The 19,429-nt window shown below is 37.1% G+C and overlaps 1 protein-coding gene across 1 annotated transcript in view; it reads right to left on the bottom strand.

The window, feature by feature from the left end:
* Window positions 1-18,527, bottom strand: part of GPR149 (G protein-coupled receptor 149) — an 87,082-nt gene extending 68,555 nt beyond the window's left edge. The window contains exons 1-3 of the mRNA XM_069596297.1: window positions 17,508-18,527; window positions 16,357-16,549; window positions 10,588-11,042 (exon numbers count right to left, since the gene is read on the bottom strand). Of these exons, the coding sequence (XP_069452398.1) occupies window positions 10,588-11,042; window positions 16,357-16,549; window positions 17,508-18,527 (1,668 nt within the window). The remainder of the gene's footprint in view (window positions 1-10,587; window positions 11,043-16,356; window positions 16,550-17,507) is intronic.
* Window positions 18,528-19,429: the final 902 nt, after the last annotated feature.

Genomic DNA, 19,429 nt, shown 5'->3' with positions numbered 1-19,429 from the left:
AGAATAGCAAGAAAAATACTGAGAAAGAAAAAAATATAAAGGGAATGGGGAGGTCGGGACTACTAGACATTAAAATTTATTATAATCTAAAAGTCTCTCTAATTGAAACAGTGAGATGCCAGTGCATGAATAGACAAATAGTAAATAGAATAGAAAGACCTGAGGTAGACCCAAGTAAATATGGAAATTTAGTGTAAGATAAAGATAATGTCTCAAAACACTGTGGATAATATTTGAGTTTTAAATAAATGACTCCCTTTAGTAAATAATGAGTCAGTTCAGTTCAGTCGCTCAGTCATGTCTGACTCTGCGACCCCATGAATCGCAGCACGCCAGGCCTCCCTGACCATCACCATCTCCCGGAGTTCACTCAGACTCACGTCCATCGAGTCAGTGATGCCATCCAGCCATCTCATCCTGGGTCGTCCCCTTCTCCTCCTGCCCCCAATCTCTCCCAGCATCAGAGTCTTTTCCAATGAGTCAACTCTTCGCATGAGGTGGCCAAAGTACTGGAGCTTCAGCTTTAGCATCATTCCTTCCAAAGAAATCCCAGGGCTGATCTCCTTCAGAATGGACTGGTTGCATCTCCTTGCAGTCCAAGGGACCCTCAAGAGTCTTCTCCAACACCACAGTTCAAAAGCATCAATTCTTCGGTGCTCAGCCTTCTTCACAGCCCAACTCTCACATCCATACATGACCACAGGAAAAACCATAGCCTTGACTAGCTGGACCTTAGTCAGCAAAGTAATGTCTCTGCTTTTGAATATACTATCTAGGTTGCTCATAACTTTTCTTCCAAGGAGTAAGCGTCTAAAATATTCACATGTTATACCGAACACAAAAATAAATTCCAAACGGATTGGAGATAAAAATGTAAAAACTAAAACCATACAAGTAAGAAAACTCGAGTGAACTCCATTTAAAATTGGCTTTCTACTCTGGTCATCACAGTCATCATCAAAAAGTCTACAAACAACAAATGCTGAAGAGAGTGTAGAGAAGAAGAAACCCTCCTACACTGTTGGTGGGAATGTATACTGAAGCCGCTGTATATAGCCATTATGGAGAATAGTATGGAGATCCCCTAAAAACTAAAAATAGGGTTACTGTTCAATCCTGCAATCCCACTCCTAGGCATATATCCAGATATAACTATAATTTGAAAATATGCACCCCAATGTTCACTGCAGCACTGTTCTCAATAGCGAAGACATGGAAGCAACTTAAATGTCCATTGACAGATAAATGAATAAAGATGTGAGATATACATGTGTATGTGTATACACACACACACATATACATCCACACAATGGAATATTACTTAGCTATAAAAAGAATGAAATTATGCTATTTATAGCAACATGGATGGACCTGGAGATTATCATACTAAATGAAGTAAGGCAGACAGAGAAAGACAAATAAAAATTACACAAATGAACTTATTTACAAAACAGAAATAGACACACAGACATAGAAATCACACTTATGGTTACCAAAGTGGAAAGTCAGGGAGGAATAAATTAGGAGGTTGGGATTAACATATTTATACTATATAAAACAGATAACCAACAAGCACCAACTGTATAGCATAGGGAATTATACTCAGCATACTCTGCTGCTGCTGCTGCTGCTGCTGCTAAGTCGCTTCAGTCGTGTCCGACTCTGTGCGACCCCATAGACGGCAGCCCACCAGGCTCCCCGTCCCTGGGATTCTCCAGGCAAGAACACTGGAGTGGGTTGCCATTTCCTTCTCCAATGCATGAAAGCGAAAAGTGAAAGTGAAGTTGCTCAGTCGTGTCCGACTCTCAGCGACCCCATGGACTGCAGCCTACCAGGCTCCTCTGTCCATGGGGAAGAAAAGAATCTGAAAAAGAACGTATAACTGAACCACTGAGTTGTGCATCTGAAACTAACACAGCATTGTAAAACAACTATACTTCAACAAAATAAAATAAAAACTGACTTTCTAAATCCAGAGACAAGTAAATAAAAAATTGATATTTTTACTATAAAAATATTAAAAATCGTACATACTAAAGACAGAGTAAGTAAAGTTAAAAGACAAATGGAAAACTTGGGGAAATATTTACAACATATGTCACAAAGAACTAATACCCTCAATATGTAAGGAACCTTTAAAAATTAAAGGCTAAAGGGACAAAAATCCAATAGAAAAATGGGAAAAGATAAAAACAATTTACAAAAAACAAAAAAGATAAAGTGAAGTCGCTCAGTCGTGTCCGACTCTTGGCGACCCCGTGGACTGTAGCCTACCAGGCTCCTCTGTCCATGGGATTTTTCAGGCAATAGTGCTCGAGTGGATTGCCATTTCCTTCTCCAGGGGATCTTCCCAACCCAGGGATAGAACCCGGGTCTCCTACATTGTAGACAGATGCTTTACCATCTGAGCCACCAGGGAAAGGCTCTTAAATGAAAACAATTTAAACTCATTTACAATGATATATAAGTATAATTTGAAACAACCCTGAGATAGCATTTCTCTACTATCAGACTGGCAAGAACTAAAAAGCATGATAATATATTCTATTATTGAGGAGGTGGTGGAAAGGGTCTTCTGTTACACACTGCTGGTGGCAGTGCAAACTTGTATGACCATTTCTAACAAAATTACACTTAATTTTTGACCTAGAAATTCTAATTCTAGGCATTTATCCTAAAGATACGCTTCCAACAATATGAAAATGCATTTGCATAAGGTTATTCACTGCAATATTATTTTTGATTGCAAAGTATCAGAAATAATCTAAGGTGCATATAAGAGAGTAGTGGAATTAACTATAGTATATCTACACTATAGATTATTATGCAGTTATATAAAGAATGAGAAATATCTCTATGACTGATATATAGAAACTTCTAGGACATATTACTTAATGAAAAAAGCGAAGTATAAAAGAATATATTTAAGGAAGAAGAAGATGTAAAAAGATGTGCATGTATCTTCTCTTTGTACAAAGAGAAATACAGGCTGATTAAACTAGAAAGTATGATACTGATTATTCACAGGGATAGGTGGGAACAGGAGGTAAGAATGGGAAAATGAGAATAGGAAAAAGGAATGAGGGCGGATGGTCTACCTTTTCAATAGTTCTGACTCTTGTTAACACGGTAATAATTTCACATGCTGCTGCTGCTGCTGTTTAGTTTCTAAGTCATATTGAACTCTTCGCGACCCCATGGACTATAGTCTGCCAGGCTCCTTTGTCTGTGGGATTTCCCAGGCAAGAATATGGGAGTGGGTTGCCATTTCCTCTTTCATGGGGTCATCCTGACCCAGGGATTGAGCCTTCATCTCTTATGTCTCCTGCATTGGCAGGCAGGATGTTTACTACTACTGAGTGACCGGGGAAACCCAGTAATTTCACATACTTAAACATAAAGTATCAAAATCAAAAAGAATGTGAGAGAAACTCAATATGTAATACAAAATGAAGGGAATGGAAATGAAAATAACTAACCTAACTAAAAGTGGACAACTGTGTCAACTCTAAGGTTTAAAATAAAAAAAAAATATACACAACTATTATATTCTAGTTAATGTTTTTTCCCACACTAGTATGGGTTAGGGGAGAAGGCAATGGCAACCAACTCCAGTACTCTTCCCTGGAAAATCCCACGGACGGAGGAGCCTGGTAGGCTGCAGTCCATGGGGTCGCAGAGTTGGACACGACTGAAGTGATTTAGCAGTAGCAGCAGCAGCAGTATGGGTTAGTAGTTCTTTCTCAAATATTTATTTATGCAGTTGGCTGTATTGGATCTTAGTTGCAGCACATAGGATCTTCGGTCTTCACTGCAGCATGCATTTTCTTTTAGTTGCAACATGGGGGTTCTTCAGTTGAGGCATGTCAACTCTCAGTTGTAGCATGTGGGATCTAGTTCCCTGACCAGTGATCAAACATGGACCCCCTGCATTGGGAGCCCTGGACCTTAGGCACTGGACCACTAGGGTTAGCATTTCTAAAACTACTTTGTGTGTATATCAGGATAGAGCAGATGAGTAAATAAATCTGTGGAGAATGAGAACCAGTTTTCTCACTATCAGAAAAAGAAAAAGGAAGGGTTTGAATAAATGCTGGGATATTTGATTGGACTTGGAGCTGTCAGTTTAAACTCATAGTTTTAAATGATTTTTAAAGAGAAATTGATATTAAAAAATATATATATATATACATACACACATGAGCATACATACATATATTAATGATCTGTCCAATGATAGAGTCTAGAAGCATGACATCTCAGTAACAATAACTAGTAACAATAAATAGAACCCAGATGTTGGTTTCTAAATCCCATTCTTTAACAGAAGGAACTAGAACTCCTCAGGAAAATGATTGATTCTAGGAATGGATCAGGAAAAATACAAGATGATACTGACTAATACCTTGTATTGTTAGAAAGTAAGGAAGTGCTAAAAAGAGATGAGAATGGCATGTTGAATGGATAAAGGCATCAACCTGAATACCTCAGAATAGCCCAATGGCCAAATGTAGGCTAACTGGAGTGATAAAATAAATAATAGTATTGCTAATAACATATAGATTAAAATAAGTATCTATGATCTCATCCTAACACAAATAACAGGAGAAGAGATCACTTTTTTCTTGCAGGATAATTCCAATAATAAATATAGAAGAATTTATAGAAATAGAAAATCACTTTCACATAATAATTGTTACAGGCAAGATTCATAAATTAATGCTAAAATTAGTGGGCAAAAGTATGATAGGAAACAGAATATTTGCATAGCATGGCCTCAAAAATATCTCCCTACAAAACAGTTATAATTTACAAAGGGAAACATAGTAACTTTACATAGAGAGATCTGTCAGACACCACCAAGTGATCAAAGTTTATATCACTGTCATAGACATATCAATATCATGAACCTCTTGCTATGGTGTGCTGGGGAGGGCAAACAGCACTTCTGCGTTATTCTTGTCAAAAATTTACAACTTCAATTTGATTAATAGAAAACATGTGTTAATTACAAACTCAAGGATATTCTAGAAACAAGCAAAATGAAACACACTGGCTGGTTGTCTTCGGAAGTGTCAAAGTCATCTGTAATAAGACACAGAAAGACTGTGGAATTGCTAGAGACTGAAGACTCTGAGGAGGCATGACAGTAACTGCAGTAATGAATTGAGGAACAGGTTCTGGACCAGAAAAGAGGACATAAACAGGACACTAGTAAAACTGAAATAAGGTCTACAAATTAGTTATTAATTCCCTAATAATTATATTATCATCATGTAACATGTTAACATTAATAGAAGTGGATGAAGGATATATTAGAACTCTCATACTATTTTAAAAACTGTTTTGTAACTCTAAAGTGAGTTCATAATAAAAAGATTTTAAAATATAGTGTTTCCAGCTACTTGAGTTCAAATAAGGGATCACAATTGGAGCTGTAGAAGAGATCTAAGCCATAACTGGGCCGTTCCAACACAAAGCCTTGAAGGTTTAAACCATAGCATTTTTTGAGGATATTAACACAACCCTTAGCTTAAAAAGTGAATAAGATTCTACATAAGCTTTGACCCAATGCTAATCCTCTTGAATCCATAGAAATTGAATAGTTAGCTCAATTTTATTTCGTTTCAGCAAATGGTACATGCTGTGAGGATCACAAAATATGTTATGAAATATTCAAATTAGTTTACAATGAAATTTCCTTAGTTTCAACTTTCAGGACTTTAAATACTTGAGATCAAATTTACATTTGTGAACAAGTTTTTAAACCACACTCTAAACAGCCATTCTAAACTATACCAGATAATCACACAAATGGCTCAAACAATTTAAATCAGGTGAAAATTATACTCTTACGTGGAAAAAAGCAGATTTCAAAACAATATGTGCACTACAATCCCATTTCTGTCAAAAGTGAAAATATATGCTTAGGAAAGAGCCTAAAGTTTTATATGATAAAATGTAAACAGTGATTAACTCTGGGTGGTTAAAAGTGAGTGTTTTTCTTCACTTAGCAGCAATCTCTAAACTTTTTCTACAATAATTATATTACCTTGTAATCATAAAACAAAAGCGATTATAAATGTTTTGAAAAAAGAAAGCAGTGTAACAATTTTCAGATCTCTGAACAGTGAGTGGAATTAACCACTCCAAACAAACAGATGTAGCTAAATATAAAAAAATCTATATTCCAAACACTCATTTTGTGTTCAGATGAGGCTACATCTTTGCCTTGAGGCTACAAACAGGAGGTTATATGTGAGTTTTCCCCTTATGTCACTTCAGTTTAAAAATGTCAAAAATTACTCAGAGAACAAGTTTAAGCATTTGCAATTATCAAGGTGACAGTGTCAGAGAAACACTAACATCTTATGCTTGATTTAAATTTTTAATAGTTTATTTTTTAAAATGAAAAGAGAAGATGCACTTTTTTAGGGAGAGGAAAGAGATATGTATACTGGGATATTCAAGTCTTATTTCACTTTGGGGGCATATATTAAGTGACAAGGATTGATTTTGACCCATCCTCTTTTTTTTGCAGTGTATTTCTTTATTAGAGTTTTGATATTACATCACTCAAATGTTTTATCCCCACATTCTTTTTTTACTTTTAGAAAATTAATTAATTTATTTTAACTGAAGGGTAATTACTTTACAACATTGTGGTAGCTCTTGCTATACATTGATATGAATGACTTTGCCCCATTCTTTAAACTAATATCCATCTCTTGGTGATTAGATATTAAAGCTGTACTTAAATATTACAAAGAAGTACTTAACTTTGATTTGTAAAACTATTTTTAGATAGTTAAAACATTTTCTTTAAAATTAAAATTTCTTTGATTTCCCCAGTGAGTTTAAGTTAGTTCTTGCTGGTTTATTCTTCATTATTCCAAATGGATGGTATGGCTAATTCAAAAAGCAGTCACTTCCAGCACTTTTGAGGATTGTTTCAAAATCTATTTTTCTATATTCTACTGGCGTAGTAGAGGACCTTTCATATTTTAAATGCTATGATGATATAGAATTATAAGTGGGACTAAGTGCATGATAACAGCATATCTTTGTTGCTAATTCATAGTAATAAATGAATTTCTAGGGCTCTAAGACAAATTAAAAGAAAAGAAAATGAAATCCATGGATAACCTGATGAGATTAGTATTAAGTGAAAGTGAAGTCACTCAGTCACGTTTGACTCTTTGCGACCCTATGGACTGTATAGCCTACCAGGCTTCTCCGTCCATGGGATTTTCCAGGCAAGAGTACCAGAGTGCATTGCCTTTTCCTTCTCCAGGGGATCTTCCTGACCCAGGGATCAAACCCAGGTCTCCCGCATTGTGGGCAGACGCTTTACCCTCTGAGCCACCAGGAAAGCCCAAAGTGATCTCCAGTAAGCTACCAAGTTATTTTAGAAGTACAATTTTCTTCATTCAAAGATGACAAAACTTTGAGGTTCTAGAAAATTGTTATTTCATTTGAAGCACAGTCATACCATGGCAACCACATTAAAACTTTGTAACTGAATACCTCTGATATTTCCATTTTTTTTCCTGAACTTTAAAACAATAAACTGCTTAAGATTCAACCTACTAGGGGTTCAAAAAGAGGCAATTGTGTGGCTAAGTATAACACTGAAGTTTAGTCTTACAAACGCTCTCACCTCTGACAGCATTTTATTGGACAGCATTTAAACCTACTCAAGTCCTCCTACTACCATTTTCTTTATAACTTAACTTTGATCTGACACTCTCACGCCTACCAGAATTTCCAACAGGATATACTGAGAATTTGTTTACTTGCATAAATGCTAAAAAAAAAAAGCAACATTTATTGTATTCTAAAAAAGAGGGGAGCGGGGTTGCTGCCCAGGTGGTGAAGTGATAAAGAATCCGCCTGCCAGTGCAGAGATGCAGGAGACATGGGTTTGATCCCTGGGTTGAGAAGATCCCTTGGAGTAGGAAATGGCAACCCATTCCAGTATTCTTGCCTGGAGAACCCCATGGACAGGGGAGCCTGGCGGGCAACAGTCCATCAGGTTGCAAAGAGTCAGCCACAACTGAATGATTGAGCACATTGTAAAAATAGGGTAGGGACAGTTAAATACATTTTAAATCAAACCTGTGGTTTTTATATCCCCATAACAAAGAACATGAATAATTCAATAAACTGATAAATTGAACCTAAATATTAGAAAATACAATCATGGAAGATAAAAAGATAGTGTTTTCATAACTACTACGATATCTACCAAAGTTTAATGTATCACTATAATATATATAAGTTAAGTTGATTTCAGAGCAAAGAAAGAACTTGGAAGGAGAGAATGAAAAGGAAGTGCTTTTCAAGTCATTACCTTTTCCCATGAAACATCTGCTGGTGAAGAATAGGTTAAGAGTTAAAACCAATCTTTGGTCAGAGGAAAAGCTTTTCAACCCTAAAACACATTTTGGTTATAATGTTAACCTTAAAGTCCATAGGTGATTTGCTAAGGAAAAGTCATACCAATAACATCAGCCTGTAGCTTAAGGATTTCTTGCTGTTGTTTTAAAATTTATGATAGTATTTCATTTAATTTTAATTAGTCTCTTAAAATATAAATTTACCTTCCCTAAGCATTGTATTATCTATTTTACCACTAAATATTTTTAAAGGATCATTTAAAATCAGTTTCCTGAACTATTTGCTCTTCACAGATGTTACAATATTAATACTTAATAAGAAATCTTTGTAGTTGAAAGATACCTGGATTGATCAGCATTTTGTGCTTTCCATATATCATTTTGGTTTTTGATTTACAGAGGTTTGTAAGTTGCACATCACTATTCTCATAAGACAATATACTTAGATGTAAGCAGTGTCTGATCCTTTTACATATTCCCCCAATTCTAGGAGAATGGATTATATTCTTCAAAAATATAACTAAAGGCTTTTAAATAACAGCTGTAAGTTCTGATAATTGAGGCAGCATTTCCCATTGTTTTGACCAAATAAATTAGAAAATGAAGTCATTTAAAGTAAGGTAGTATGGAAAAACACACAAGTCCCACCCAGATATGTTGCTATCTTTAGGAAACTCAAAACAAGCAAAACTAAGGAATATATTATGCTAGAAATACACTCAGTTGTGATAATACAGTAAAACCAAAAAGCATGAGCAAGAGTCAAGATAGCTGTAACCGATAAGAGGTAAGCATGAGGATGGGACAGAGGAATAGCACAGGGTACTATAGCTCCAAGTTACTGGGGTGAACATGGATGCACACTGACACATATACATACTCACTTCATCATGAATATTACTTAATTTTTAAGTGCAAGAAAACCAGGAGGTTTAGATTATTTAGGAGCAAATTGATGATGATATTATAGGGAGGCCCCTTTTAGCTGGGATACCACATTGTTTTTAAAATGTGTGTGTCCTGTCAGTGTGTCCACACTGACAGAACAATGTGTCCTATTAGTAATATACTTTTTATTATATTTGTCAATTTACAGTAAATATTTAGTGATTTTTTGAGATATCCAATCACTGAACACTATGTGTAATTATTTTTAATCATATGTTTTGTATGCTTTGTTTTATTATCCAACTTTTAAAACTGATGATATCAAAGTAAAACTAGTAGTTTTAATTAATTAGAAGAATAAAGGAAACCTCAGATTATTCTGTTCATATTCATAATTGGTGCTTTATGGTCATATTTTTGATCAATGATTACATTATTACAGTGGATATTTGAAGAATTGTATTTTTAATTTCAGAGACTATGGGCAAGTGGATTTTGATCTATACGGTCAGGTAGAAAAAGGTATCTTTTCCTAGTAAATCAATTGTGTGGAAAGCAAGGCAACTTTAATTATCATATATGAGCATTTAGAGGAAAGAACAATCTTATATCAATATCACACTATGATTTTAATAGAATAAGTACTCCTCACCATTATAGGCCGGCTGAAATCTAGGAAAGAATGAGATGAGCTTAAGGTACAAATTCTTCCATTAAAAACATTATATAAACATTCTTCAGTCCTTAAAAAGATGGAACATTAAGCAGGGTTTTTGTAAAGGTTCACTTGGGTATGTTCTGAAATAGATCTTTTATCCTTGCTGAGTATTAGAAGGACTAATTTCAGCAAGGTTAATAGGTGAGATATCTAATACAGTTGCAATAGGACTATTTCTTCATCACTAGTTGTATAAACTTTTGCCCCCAAGCCTCTTTCAGGGACTTGTGTAAAGTTTTCAGGTGAAGAAAAATAAACCTGTAAGTTAATTAACTTGAAATAAGTTTCAAGGGTCTAGTCTGAATTTATACAGATTACATGAAGTTAGAATGCACTACTCTTCTCAAAAAGCATATTTAACTCTGCTAATCCCCAAATATATAGAATTTGAATGAAAGTATAGAACTAACTAAAAACACTTAGAAGTCCTTCAAAAGACACTTTGAAATAAATCTAATATTATGGAAATTAACTGAGGAAAGTGAATACTATCTTGAATGAAATAAACAACTGATAATTTTTTTGCATGCTGTCATGCTTGGTCTTATTTTTACTTTACAATAATAGCAATCTTTACTGTACCTGACGAGGGGTTCTTTCTGATTTACTCCTACACCATTCCCAGTCTGAAAGGTCTGGTTTCTGACTCTCTTCATGAGAAAGTCTTCTTTCTGGCCCTTCCAAAAAGGTGGTTTCATCGTATTTAATATCACCTTCTGCTTTTTCAGAGAGTAGTGGATCAACACCTCTTTCATTGTGGGACTCCTCTTCAGCTTCTATAATGTCAGTGTTTGTGCATTTGTTGATGCTTGTTAGTGTGGAGCTGTCCAGAGAGGGTGTGGTGCTGATTTCCACTTTTACGGCACTGAAGATATGAGTGTCTCTCTGAGAGTCTTTTGTAGTTGCGCACTCATAATTCATGAGATTGTGACAGGCTGTAGAATTTTCATCATCATCATAGTAATCTTCATGTGCTATTTTATAAATTCCATAACTTTGCTGAAATGATAGATTGAATTCAAAGCATCTCCTCTTGGCTATGTAAAAGCAAAAACAAAATTCCATGATTAGGAAGGTAGATGTAAACAGCATTTGAATATACAAAGTGAGTAAAAATAAGAAAGTGAGTTAAACCTGATTAGTATGAAATCTTAAAATGATCTTGTCAATTATGCAAAAAAAATAGTCCTTACAAGTTCAAGCCATCATATCATTCTGGGCTTAACTGTTGTCACTTACACAATGAAAGCCTTGACATACATACAGTTCCAGAATCCTGAAGTCTTTTAACAAATTTTATTTAAACCTTTAACTATAAATTTAAAAAGTGTCATATACTTTCAGTTTTAGGGTAGCTATATTGGTCTACCAATTGTGCATTTCTTATTTTAGGATAAAATACATAGTTTATAAATTTAATTTTACTAGATATTAACTAAGAAGCTCTTAATAGAGGCATCCCTGGTGGTCCAGTGGTTAAGAATCTGCCTTTCAGTGCAGGGGATGTGAGTTCTATCCCTGGTCTGGGAACTAAGACCCCACATGCATCAGGGTCACTAAACTTGCACACCACAAGTAGATTGTCCACGCTGCCACAACTACTACTGAACCCATGTGCCACAACTAGAGAAAGTCTGTGTGTTCAACAAAAGATCTACATGATACAGTGAGGTTCCCGCGTGCCACAACTATAAACGAATACAGCCAAATAAATAAATAAACATAACAGAAGCAATTTATCCTTAAAATAAAAAACTCAAAAAGGAAGCTTTTAATATTCTTTGAGCTATTCAGCTGACAATACCAACAATAGATATAACTGCTTTCAATATTTTAATGTATATCATTGCTGACATTTATGTTTATAAAACAATACATTAAAAATTAGATAATGCTGAAATAGTTTTTAAATGTTTAAAAATAGCATGAATAATTTGAAATGAGTTGTAAAAATGTGCATATATTTATATTTCTGTGAAATGAAGCATTTTACAACATGTCTATACCTTATTAATTACAAGATGAGTTTGGCAGGAATGCATAAAACTTTCGATGGTTTTGAAATATGATGATATCCTATATACACTACTACTATTTGGTGAATACAGTATAAAGTTTTAGTAAAACAACAAATAAGAATGTGACGAAGTGATATAATTGTTTTGTGTGAATGTCATTAAATACTAGATAATTTTTGAGTATTAAGAATGAAGCTATATCAAGATGGTAGACAAAATACCATGTAATATTTTGGTTTTCATCTTTCAAATATCGCTTATTTCAAAACTTCTTTCTACTTGGATAGCTCTGTGTTTTATAGCACACACTTAGCACACATTGAGAGATCCTTGGGGGAAAAGTTTATTAGAAACTATAAACTTTCTATGAAAACAACAGGTAAAGTTTGATTTATTTCATAGTACATCCTTGTGTCATTCATATGCTGATTCTATTACTGAAACTGTCTCAGAACTGAAGATTTACAAACCAATTTCACTGACTGAAAGATAGAATTTATAGTTATCATTCATTATTTGAGCCCAAAACACTCTTTGTTTGAACCAGGACACAAACAAAAATTTCTATTCAAAGAAAATAGAAAAGTAGAAACAGATGTTAACACTATCCACTGTCTCATTTACAGTACTACTTAAGTTTTTCTAATAATATAGTTCAGTAAAATTAAATTAGAATTTTTAGTTTGTTTTAATAGTGTGAAAGCTGAATAAAGGGATGTTTCAATTATTGATAGGTTTTCTTTTTCTCTAAAATAAGATACAAAGTGACAAGTGGTCAATTCAAGGATATTAAGCAAACAAAAACTGTCATAAAACCCCAATTTTATCATGTAAATTGATATCTGTAGCTATATATCTTATTAGCTACACATCACAACTATGAAGTATAGAAAGCAAAAATGAGCAAGATTTTTAAAGAATTAGTTCAATGGACAATCTACCTGCATGTTATGAGGTGCAAGAGGCAGTCTGAGGTAGGCTTCAAGAAGGAAGTCTGATTGTGAAAGACACAATGGGGAACTAGAACATTCCAGGGCCAGTTAGGCACATGGGTCATGTCATTTAACAAAACAACAACCCTACATAATAATAGGCAAATTGGTTCTATTTTGCATTTGAGAAAACTGAGGCTGATAAAGGAAACCTAAGATTACTTACTTAAAGAGATTTTAATTTAAACCTGACTCCAGAATTGGAGTTACTAGCCTCTATGGGAAATCGCTGTACTGCTAATCAGACCATTGAGAGAAATATGTTAATAAAAGCAGAATGTCTCCAATATGCTATCTTTAAGTTAACGGAAGTATGTTAATTATAAAATGTAACCAATAGAAATAGTTCTTGTTAGTTACTTTTCCTTAACACTAGAGGTAAATTCTGACTAACTAATGAAGATAATAGGCTATAACAATATAACAGGGTGGACAATAACTGACTGGTAACTTACAAGAAGCTTAAGGACCATCTGGATAGAGTCAGGATCTTTTGGAAATCAATACTACACTTATGAGAAATAAGTACACTGTTACATTTGTTCTGGGGCTTCCCAGGTGGCACAATGGTAAAGAATCCGTCTGCCAATGCAGAAGACGTGAGTTCAGTCCCTGGTGGGGAAGATCCCCTGGAGGTGGATATGGCAACCTATTCCAGTATTCTTGCCTGGAATATTCCACAGACAGAGGAGCCTGGTGGGCTTACAGTCTATGGGGTCACAAAGAATTGGACACAACTGAGCACACACGCTCATTTGTTCTGAAAAGCAAAATCCTATTTAGGACGTGAATTAGCTCTAGTCTTCTGATTTTAATCACATCTTGCCAATGACAATTTTAGACATAAAATAAGTAATTTTATAAGTCAGCTTATAAATACAATTCTTCAGCGTAATATGCCACCAGATACTTTGACTTCATAAAAAAAAAGGAAGCTGAAAATCTGATTTTTATACTTAGAAAGTGTTTTACTTGAACTGTCTGTTTAATTTTAAAACAAAATGGGTGTGAAAGCCATATCCAACCCATATGTCTGCCACCTGAGACCTCTGTATTAAAACCATCTTGTTTTAAAACCACTTTTGTCTTGAGACAGTAGTAATACAGATTATTGTTGAAAACAGGAAAGAACTATTATCCCTGGAAACTTCATTTTCTGGTTGCATGTCTCTCAGTTTCCATATAGTGAAGCTGAGATGTAGAATCAAGTATGAATTAGGAAAAATATGTTCCTTTTCTTGTTCCTGGAGTTTTCAACAAAAACCAAAACAACAGCAACAAAAAAACATTAAAGGGGGGGGGGACATTAATTTGTTAGGGAGAAAAAGCTTAACTGTGAAACTGGAGCCATCAAAGTACTATAACTATATAAAATCAAAGTACTATATCAAGTAACTGATCAAGCTCCTGCCCACCTGAGGATGAGCCATCTTTGGAGTTTCAAACTTGTGTGTCATCCTAGCAATAAGAAAATTTATGGTGGGTCAGACAGTGAAAATACACCATTCTTATAATTTCCCTGTGGCAGAGCCTGGGATCAAAAGAGAATGAAGCCGTTTTAAATGAATGTTTGTCACGTTTTGTTTTTGAAGCCATGCTTCTCTAGGCTTACATTTCAACATCTTCCTTGAATTTTTACATCTCTCCCTGTATTGCCGTATACAAATAAAGGCAATGGAAATTTTAGAGGAAAAGTATTACTTTGATCTTGAAAGGTGTGGTTCTAATTTCAAACATGAGATATTAACTTGATTATTGATTCTACCAGCCTACTGTAGGTTCTTCCATTTTGTGCAGTACCAGAGAGACTGCTTCCTAGACGATTTACAGTGATAGAAATGTTGTACTGCTTTGTTTTTGACTTTGATAGAGGTGTCCTTTAGTTCTGAAAAAGACTGCTCTAAATTCTTCTTGTCTCTCTTACAATTTTAAATATATAAAGTGGGATTGTTTCATTAATTTAGTGACAAAATATTAATGTTTGATAGAATGGTAGAACTTTCAGGTCTGTAAATAATTTTTTTATGTTCTGTGTTCTTCTGTGTTTTCTATCAAAAAGATTTATTATTCATTTTCTATGTCACTGTTGCTCTGGATATTAATCTCCAGAAGCACATACTTATTACAAGTTCTGTGGTTATTGTATTTTAAGGGCATAGACGAATTTGGCATCTATTGACAATAAAACTTTATGGCACCCTTAACACTAAAAAAATCTTCAGGTTATTTGAAAATTATATAGACATTAAATGTCATAAATACATGGAAAATGAGCAGTTCATGACTATTGAATGTTATAAAATAGCCCTGTTGAAGAATTGATTACAGAGTATTCTTTAATAGCCTCCAGTTTTTATAGCCCTAATATAGTCTGAGATGGACTGTTTTCATTCACTCTTTCTTTGTTAAACAAAAATATACTTGCTTATTCTGAGCAAAGGACAATTAATGGAAGAGTTAATTCAGCATACACTAATGCGTTTATTAGTGTATTGAATTTATTAAATGTAGAACATCCCATCTTTTTTCTGGAATGACAAAAAAGATATCCTTTTCCTTCCTGACAGAGCAAAACATACAGGCCATTCCTGTCTTAGTGTAGGAACAATTACATTCTAGTGAGCTTTATAATTGATTCCATTCCTGTTAAAGATGCAGTTTTTAAAACATATTTTTTAAAAGTAACTAATGATGAGGTTTATACACGAACAACTCTGCCAACCTTTGTCCTTTCTTGAAATTATAGGTATTTGGGGGGGATGTCATTTGTGTATATATCTGTATGTTTTCTAAAAGCAGAGGCATACACTTAAAATTTGTTTTGGAAATGTTTTTAGGTGTTCCTATTGCTTACTCTGAAAATTTTCCAACACCCTGGAAGAATACAATCTGCAAAATAATGGAAATGCTTTTCTTTACTGTTCTATTCAATAATAATAAACTTTAACATAATGAATTTTAACTTTTCAAAGATGCAGGCTTCTCCTACATAGACTTGGGAGGGGGATTTATTTTCTACTCAGAGCTAAGAGTTATGGTGGATATAACATCTAAAGTCCTTTGTTGATTTCATGCTGGGTTGAATGAATTCTCTCTCTTTTTTTAATCACCTAAAATAACCATTCAATGTACATGCAGTTCACAGAGTTGTTTTAAACCTGCCTCATTTAAAATTTACTCCAACACTGTGCTGATAATTGTTCAACATTTCTTCCTTTTATGTACCATTTAACTTGTCCTTGGACTCTTCATCACCTACTAAGGCAGCTTTCTCAATAGACCACCTTTCTGTTTTTGACCCTCTGCATATTGTTCTCAACTCTGCACTATCCAGGACTTACGTTTTTTCCCATCCGATGTCACTGCATATGGGTTCTGCTTGCAGTTGATGATGCAGCCACAGGGCAAGTGTGTCCAATGTTTAGACAAGACAAACACTGGAGTTACAGTGGTGGCCAGGAGGGTTAGCATAAAGCTGAGCATCTCAAAGGGAAGGCTCTGAAACCCCGAGATGTGCTGGACCACCATGTGGATCTGTAAAAGCAGAGAGCTTCAGACCTATCCCAGGAAAACGTTTTCCACTTTGCCAAGCCTTTTTCCCCCAAGCATGCTGCCTCAGCTCCCTTCTCCAGGCCCCTTTCCTATCTGAGAGCTAGAAGCTCTGCTCCTGAGCTGGCATCATTGGTTTGGGGCTACCAGGATCCTTTGGGAGGAGGCCAGCTGCCCCAGACTACACAGGCTTTTGAGGGTTTCCATTCTTGAGTGCCTGGTCTGTGCTGGCTGCCAGCTCAAGTTTCCACCAGGAAAGCACAGTTCACCATATGAAAAAACGCTATCCCAGAAAACAGGCAAGCATCTGGGAAACCTGTACCTGGTACTCCAGATGTCCTTTGTCATATCCCTAGCCCCTCACCCCTGCCAGGCCATGCTGGTCACACTAGGGCACCACCTGCCCCCTCTCTCCTCTGGCTCTCTCTTGGAGGCGTGAACAAAAGCCTGTTTTGTCTACTCTCTGTTCTCTGTACTAGTGGTTATGCCTCTCCTCCCTTCCTGATGGGGATGGGCTACGACCTTCTAGGGAGGAATGGAGCAAAGATAAGCGCAGGACAGAAGACTGGGGGAATAACAGGGGCGTACGCTGTTTTCCTTCACTGTCTCCCTCCTTTCCTGAATACCCCCAGACACTGCTCAGAGAGAAAACACCCTTGACCATGACAGATCTGGGAAAACTAAGTCTCCCGCGCCTGAAAGCGCTCCCCGCCCTCCTCCCTAATTTTGAACCGAGAAGCACTTAGCAAAGGCTTCGCGGCTGCTAGTCCTACTCGTGAACTGCTTTCCTCCAAGCGCTTCTTTAAAACCAACCGAGATAGATTTGTAAGCGGACTAAACTGCTCATCTCTAGCTGACCCTCCAAACCAGGGGCGCTGGTCTCAACACGCACTCATACTGTCTGGCATACACATCCGCACACCGTGAGCAACCGCACTTTTACCATCATGGGCAGCCAAAGGGTGACTTTTATCAGCGCTAAGATCAAAGAAAAGCGCTTCTGCGCTACGCTCACGGTGAAGCTCCTGGTGCCAAAGAGAGTGCCCCGGTTCTCGCGCCTGCAGTCTCCAGCCACAGCGGCAGCACCGTGCTCCGGCTCCTGCCCTGGCCCTCCGCTCCTCACGGGTGGACCCGGTCCAAACACGGTGTCCGAGTTTGGGGAGCATTCTCCAGAGCACCGTGGGGCCGGACCTGGAGCATCATCTGGGGACAGGGAAAGCACTCTCCCTCCAGTTGCAGGGGTCCCTGGAGTGGAAGCGCCGCGGGAAATTTCCTGGTAGTTGGCGTGAAGTCTCGGCGGCTGCTCGGAACACAGCAACTGGTGAGTGAGCGGGACCGAGAGGCCGGCTAGTAGCCCGAAAGCCGAAGTGTACACAGCGAAGAGGAGCAGCACGTAGGAGCTGGAGCAGTCGGCCAGACAGCCCCAAGGCGTGCGCACGAAGGCGCCCCAGCCGCACAGAGGGAGCGCAGAGAGCCCCAGACTGGCTGCCCACACGGTCAGCGCCACGCCGAGCACCTGGCCAGATCTTCTGGAGGTTGCCTGGCTCCCCACAGCCCTGTGCATCGTGTAGAAGTTGTAGGAGACTAAGAGAGTCGCCTTCAAGTTGCTCGAGAGGCCCTGGCATAAATAAAGTAAGGCAGAGATGGTGCAGAGAGACTGGAAGTAGTCAGAGACCCCGTTTGGCCACTGCAGAAACATGAAGATGGTCACCGACAAGACGCTCATGAGATCATCCCCAGACCAGGAAGCCACAAGCATGGACACAACAGTTCTGTTCCGCATTTTCAGCAGAGAAACTAGTGAATACATGCTGCCTGCCAGGGCGGCCAGAGTCATTAGGCATGTCAGGCAAAAAAGATAGATATTCACGGTCCCTGGCGGATTTAAAGGGTCTGTCGAATTATGGTTTCCTTTCCACAGGTTAGAGTCATTTGTTGATAGGTTACTGAGAAACACAGACATTTTTCTTGGTCAATGTTCAATTTCTTTTTCAGTAGGTCTGTAAATAGTCTCACAATTAGTAAGCATGGCTGCCAGTTGCAAATCAGATCTCATTTTCTCCTACCAAGTTTCCCTCAAGATGTTCCACGGCCATTCCTGCAGAATACGGTCAGACAAGTCTCCGTTAGACCTGACTCAACTCATATTTGAAAAATGGGTTCCACTTAAAGCAGCAATAAAAAACTTTTCAACATTTCAATTAAAAAGCCAAAAACTCCCTCCTGAAACCAGCAAGTTTCAGGCATGAAAGCAAAAGCTCCTCAAGTAGACTGGAAAACAATGATGTCTGGATCCTTTTGGGTCCTTCTTGTGGAGCAAAGCAGCTTTGACTTGAGGTAATCAAACTGTATTCACTTTTTAAGAGCAGTAAAATGATGCATTTGGTTCCAGAGCTGGATTCAAAGGCAGATTATCGGGTAGTTTTCAGCTCGGCCGGTTCACAGACAGGGAGACAGAGAAAATGAGAGAGAGAGTCACTGAGCACAGCTCCCCATCGGAACTGCTGTGTTCTTCAGTCAGCCTGTGATCCTCAGAGCTGCAGGAAGGAGGAGTCAGTCAGCTCTAAGCAGGAGAGAAGCAAGAACAAAAGGGAGGGGAGTTCTGTGTGTGAGCGAAATGATGTACATCTCCTCAGCTTGCCTTATTTGAAGCAAGAGACAATGTCTTTGCTAAGCCTACCCTTTTGGTTTTGACATATAAAACTAACCCAAATAGTTGCTCAGGCTTGATGTGAATGAAAAATAGCATCTTGTTTTCATTTCAGAGGTCCAAGCTACTCTGCTAAGGGGCTGCTTTTATTCTTATCTAGACCTCTCTGATCTATAATCCACTGGAGGAAGAATATCATCAATGCTATTTTAAAG

Source organism: Ovis canadensis, chromosome 1, assembly GCF_042477335.2.
Source record: "Ovis canadensis isolate MfBH-ARS-UI-01 breed Bighorn chromosome 1, ARS-UI_OviCan_v2, whole genome shotgun sequence".
Classification (NCBI taxonomy): domain Eukaryota; kingdom Metazoa; phylum Chordata; class Mammalia; order Artiodactyla; family Bovidae; genus Ovis; species Ovis canadensis.
This window is presented reverse-complemented; position numbering and strand designations above follow the sequence as displayed.